The sequence below is a fragment of the Opisthorchis viverrini genome, assembly GCF_000715545.1.
Source record: "Opisthorchis viverrini unplaced genomic scaffold opera_v5_74, whole genome shotgun sequence".
In the NCBI taxonomy this organism is placed as follows: Eukaryota; Metazoa; Platyhelminthes; class Trematoda; order Opisthorchiida; family Opisthorchiidae; genus Opisthorchis; species Opisthorchis viverrini.
Genome location: NW_008751731.1, coordinates 513,155 through 518,887, shown reverse-complemented (window position 1 = coordinate 518,887; position 5,733 = coordinate 513,155). Strand labels below are relative to the sequence as shown.

At 47.8% G+C, this 5,733-nt stretch overlaps 1 protein-coding gene across 1 annotated transcript in view; it reads right to left on the bottom strand.

Moving 5' to 3' along the window:
• Positions 1-4,445, bottom strand: part of T265_04504 (hypothetical protein) — a gene marked incomplete at both ends in the record, with an annotated part of 11,032 nt that extends 6,587 nt beyond the window's left edge. The window contains 6 exons of the mRNA XM_009169259.1: positions 1,708-1,948; positions 3,376-3,733; positions 3,768-3,954; positions 3,989-4,080; positions 4,116-4,332; positions 4,365-4,445. Of these exons, the coding sequence (XP_009167523.1) occupies positions 1,708-1,948; positions 3,376-3,733; positions 3,768-3,954; positions 3,989-4,080; positions 4,116-4,332; positions 4,365-4,445 (1,176 nt within the window). The remainder of the gene's footprint in view (positions 1-1,707; positions 1,949-3,375; positions 3,734-3,767; positions 3,955-3,988; positions 4,081-4,115; positions 4,333-4,364) is intronic.
• Between the last annotated feature and the right edge of the window lie 1,288 nt (positions 4,446-5,733).

The window sequence follows — 5,733 nt, the reverse complement described above, 5'->3', positions numbered from 1 at the left end:
GAGACGCTTCCGCTCGTTCGCTCAATACAATACCCACCCCAGCATATCCAGCTGCAGCGGCCTCTGCATCACCAGAGGTGCACAGTTGGAACCTGGAAGAGCGAGGAGGTAGTCAGTTCGATTACAGTACTTACGTCCTGAGTCCTTGATTCTGACAGACAACATACATCAATACAGAGGGAATCCAGCGTACGCGCAAGAGCCACCTGTTGACCTGCTTGTTTCAGTGTGCGAACATTGAAAGTGGCTAAGTAGACAGGCTTTCGGGGTTTGAAAACAGACTTCGAAGTGTTTAGGGTTGTAACTGAACTCGGACGTGCAGAAGCTGCAGCTGAGTGTGATGCAGGGCGAGCATAACGGTCAGACCTAGAGCTGGGACCTGCGGATAAAGTATTCAAATTTGGGCGGGGGAGGGTGGAAGACGGAAAACGTGAAAGTGTAAGAAGGGAGGCGTCAGCAGTAGCATGTTTTCGCTTACCCGCCCTGCTGTATGCAGCAAGTAAGGCGACCCGGCTGATGGCACCACGCGACGGCCGATGTGGCATGAGAATATTGTTAGTTGTGTAGGTCATGGTTGTACGAGGGCTGGGATACTGCCAGGGCGCCCACACCTAGACAGGAGGACGATTAGGGTCCTCAACCAAAGCCTTTGGCTCAAAAGCCTAACCGCAAGGCAGCGGTGTATTAGTGCACAGGTGGCGATAGCCATAATACAAATCAGAAGGTGAATGCAAATTCATTACCTTTTCTACGGAACAAGTCGCCAAACATGTTCCAACCCGCAACCTGGAGGGCCAGGAGACTGTTTTCGTCAGACCTCTAACCATTGACCAACCTGGTATGAGAGACTCTGCGAGTGTCGCGCGGGCACCCTCCAGTATAGCTCAATGGGTCTCCGAGGTACACAAACCGCCACACCACGGTAAGGTCCAGTTTCTTCGTGACGGACCGCTAATACTAGACCTCTTAGTTTCATGAAATGTCCCCCCAATCATCTGGAATGTTTGAGAAATGCGTAAGTGCGTTTGGCTACAGCCAATAGGGATGGTCGCTTTTGGCAGATGCATGTGTCAGATGCAAGCTACAACATCACATGATGCTACTTGGGATAGCCGAAACAAACAGAACCCTTAAAGTCAAGTAAGGGCCACTCAGGCATCTCTGCAGTAATGCGATAACCACATCAAACACAACCTCCTAGAGGTGAAAGAGCGGTAAATCGAGTGTGCAAATTTTCGCTGGTATCACATGTTTTTCAGGCGGGTACTTAGTGACTACGCGTTCGTAAGCGTATAAAGAAGCGCGTGCCCTTTAAATTAGAGTGAAGTATCTACTAATAAAACTTGGTAACACGGAAGGGGTGTAATAATAGTAATCTCTCAGCTGTGGTACTCTTGGCGCAGAGCTGCCATGCCTCCCAAAGGAAGCAAGATGGCTGAGATACTGCCGGATTGTCAAAACCAGTGGGGCTGCTACATGACATAAACAAATGGGGTTGGAGACCGCACACAAGCCAAGACTTAGAAGGTAAACGGCTCGAGTTCATCTGAAACTATCGATTATATGGGCCAAGTCTACTTAGTACCTGAAGGCAGTCGTGCTGTCGGTGTCGTGGCTGTCATGCACGGATGGCACAATAAATAGTTCAACTACTGCTACCAGTAATGAGGATATCGTTATCAGTAAGACGTCGTAAAAAAAACTTACGTCGATCCTTTCGAGCATTTCGGAGAGTGGAATCCGTCGTCCGTAGACCAGCATGTGACGTCCAATCTCCTCACAGATTGGTGTGGTTCCGTCCAGTTGCAACAGTAAGTGGGTCTTCAGTTGGTTCTTTGCTCGTTCAATTTCATGAGGTGTGATTTGAGTGCACATACGAACAAACTCCTTCATGAAAGCGTTCACGCCCTCCGCAAGTCCCATCTTTTCAGCTGTCAAATAAACACCCCTTGGAAAACACAGGAAAAAGATTAGTGTTACAAGGGCTGGTGAATGACGGATTGAAAGGAGCGAGTGGACTTTTAGAAGATGAAAGGTGAACCGGTGCGTCGAAATTTGGTAGCTCCGCTGGGCTTATTGGTTACTGATCGAAAGGATATTGATCTGCCCACCGAGTTCCTTCATTAACTTGGAAGCGTTTTGTCACCAAAAGAGGAAACCTCATCAGTACGCACCATTCCGGTTTAAAGCTATCCAAGGGAATTTTCTGTCCTGCAGCATTAAGGCGTGAACTACCCCAAAAATTACTGATCTTCAGCTCAATGCGGCTTCTCATGGTGTTGAAAGATTTGAAACACACTTTGTGGATAATACTAAAGGTCCTCCAAAAAAGATACTGATCAGTTCTAGCAATTTAGGTTACAGCAAGTGCAAGTGAACCAAAAAATGGCACTCCATGGGGGGTCATCAGTTGAAATTCCGAATCACAACAATGACGTAGTTGAAGAAGAAAATTGAAAGATAACAGTCTTGCCTGAGATCACTTGATGTGGCGAAGTCAGGAGAGAGCTTCCCGTAAACCTTCACACGTCCGCGGATGGCGCAGTCCCTCAACAAGGCTCGAGAATTTATGTGGAACCCTTTGCATCATAGACAGTGCCATAATGCCTGACGGTCCACAAAGTCAAAGGTAGGTTTCAAGTCAAGGAAGATAACCATCGTCGGTCGTTGGAAGCAGTGTCGCTGTTCTAGCATCTGTCGGAGGGTGAAATTATGATCGACGCATGCTCTTCAAAGAAAGAACCCAGCATGGTTTTCACGGATCCGTCGCTCCTTGCGTTCAGTCAACCCTTGAAGAATAAGAGCAGAGCGCAGCCTCGATGCCACAGTGCTTCCACACAATGTCCGCGTACCCTGTTTGAAGATAGAAATAACTGTTGGCATGCCCCATTCTGCAGGCACTCTCCCTTCGCTCCATGTCGCGCGAATGAGCTGACAGATAGGTCACCAGGGATTCTCTGCCTCCTTCTCTGCATGTCACCTGCATACTCCAGATCGACAAGGCTTTCCTCACAGGCTATTTGAACACCAGGGTTTTGGAGACCCTCCAGCGTTCGTCTAATTATCTCATCGATCACGAAGTTAAAAAGGAATAGAGAGAAAGGGCATCCCTGAAGGACACTGCTTTGTGTATGGAAGCTTTTGGAGAGCTCTCCGTACGCCCTTACACGTCCAGAAGTCTGATAATACAAAGAACGTATTATGTTTGCAAACACACTACTCTTACAGTAAACAGAAAACGATGAAGCTTACATAGTACATAAACTCTGCACTCTAGAACTACCTGACGTCAAATTACGGATCCATTGAGAGCGTGGAACGAACTATGGCGTGCCATTCGAAGCTACAGACATCCAATAACAGATCAGTACTTACCATAATGAAGTGTCATGATAACAAGTGAAGAAGTGCTGAAAACTGTGCACTGAGTCTTCATTGAAGAACTGAGCGGCCAACTTGCTCGCAACGTTTGCTCCACCACCGTAACTGCGGTCCCAGGCTCCATGTATGCTACTAGCCACCATCAACGCCAATGTGTCCGGGTTGGCCCAACCGGGTCCTTCGAATGCGATCGCAGCATGTGCCAGTGGCATTGCGTCATCACGATCTCTGATTTCAGAACCGGTGAAGCGACATGGGTCCAGATTTGGAGTCCCTTCACCTTCGAAATATGACGCAGGGACGTCTCCAAAGTTCTTTTCAGCTAACTCAGCGAGTTGTGAATGATCAACACCTAAAAAACATCAAAAAGCCAAATCACGACGAACCTCCAGCAGCACAGAGGACCATCCGAGGAGCCTTGTAATTGCATTTAATGAAGTTCTTTAGGTCAGCGGCTTTGAGAGATTTGACATTTTCCACTGGTCCCAGGATAGTGCGCCCAAGTGGCGTACCTTGATAGGCCGTTGCATGAAGGTAGTCGAAGATTACTTCCTGGTAGTTACTTTCGATTTCCTGAAGCACACGTAGACGGCGCTGAACGACTCACCTCCATTTCCCTCAGAATAACACCTCTCTCTCGCTCGACTTGTGTCGATTCAAACTTGCTATTTTTTAAGATATCGGATAAAAGTTCAACCGCTGTGGAAAAAGGTTAGCACGAAAGCCCCACAAACCCCATGGGAGATCTTGGGTGAAGCACTTCGCATAATAAACCGTCATCTCACGGGAAGTATATGCATTAAGGTGAGCTCCTTTGTTTTCTACTTCCAATTCCAGTGAATGTTGTGTACGTTTATCGGTGCCTTTGAATGCCATATGCTCAAGGAAATGAGCGACACCGTTGTTCGCTTCAGACTCACACCGACTACCCACGTCAACCCATATACCAACCTATCCGCCATAATAACTACTTCAGAGCTTACGGTGCATGTTGGGGTATTCCAGTTCTCTGACGCCACTCGGAAGCCGTTATTCTTTAAAGTCGTGACCTGCGTTGCGGGCATGTGCGCAGGGTTAAACTTGAGTCCATAGCTAGTAGCGGTTCCAATAAGTCTGTTGTGGGCCTAAAAATGTCATTTATCATCCAAATAACTACATACTGAGGGGAAAACAACTGAGCGACAACGAGAGAGTGCCCGGAACGCCATCGGGGAGGTAGCAAAGGACAAAATATAGAGAGTGGGCGGGCCTCGGAACATTCCGCCCTGTCATTGGTTCACCATTCGCCATCGCATTCTTCTCCTTCATTGGTAGTTAGATAGCACCGGAGGTAATTCATGTGTAAGCCTGTTTGCATTTATATGCGATTAAATTTCCAATTCGACACCCAACCCTGGAGGCTTGGGAAGAAGCCTCTTGCCTGTGCATCAACTCGTGACCCGTTAGAACGGAGACTAATGATGAAATAGTGGTAAGAATTATGGTCCTCAGCGCGAATCGCGAAGCATATTGGGTCCTATTCCCAACCACATACGGGCAATATTAGCCCTCATCTCCCGACCAGGCAAGCGTTTTAAAGATCTGTTTGGCGCAAACCGAGCCTACATCCTCATCATATTGCGCTTGGTGTTATCAGTAGTATATTAACACCTCTTTAACCCTGACCACTGCGGTCGTGCAAGTCCTGAAGCACCGCCCCCCCCCCCAAGCAGCTATCACTTAAGTCACTTGCGGCTAATCCTCCCGTTCTATCCTGGACCCTCAACGGTATGCCCCAGTTTTTTCAGCTCAACCGAGTCCATCAACTCGCCGCCAGGCAGCCCACTCAGGTAGCGCTTTCCCTTAGCTTCCAAGGGCTTATACGCAGACACACAGGAGCGATACATTTCTCCAAACTTGCCTGGTCAGGTTTGTTCCCTCGCTTGGGTGGCCATGGTTGAACCGAAAGTGGTTTGAACTAAAGTCAAAGTGCTGCGTATTCATCTGCGACAGAAAGGTCATTCCACGAGCCGCACCAAAAATAAGGAAGACCTGCCGCCCGGTAAACATGAGCGTTTTAAAATAAGACATTTAATGATAATATCCCCATGGTGCATAACTGGAATCGATGGTCAAAGCCTATCAGTCAATCCTCTCTCAAGCAAGAGTTGAGCATCAAGTACCCTGAAAGGTGACATTAGTTCAGGGAAAAGGGAATCAGGGAGCTCCGGAAGTATTAGCTATCCACTGACATAGAGACAGAAGGCATCTTTTCCAAAGCTGGTGAAGCAGTCTCAAAATGTACCCACAACGTGGACATTTTCTGCCAGAGCTAAACAAAGCCTTGCAACATAGCTCATGCACCCAGCATTT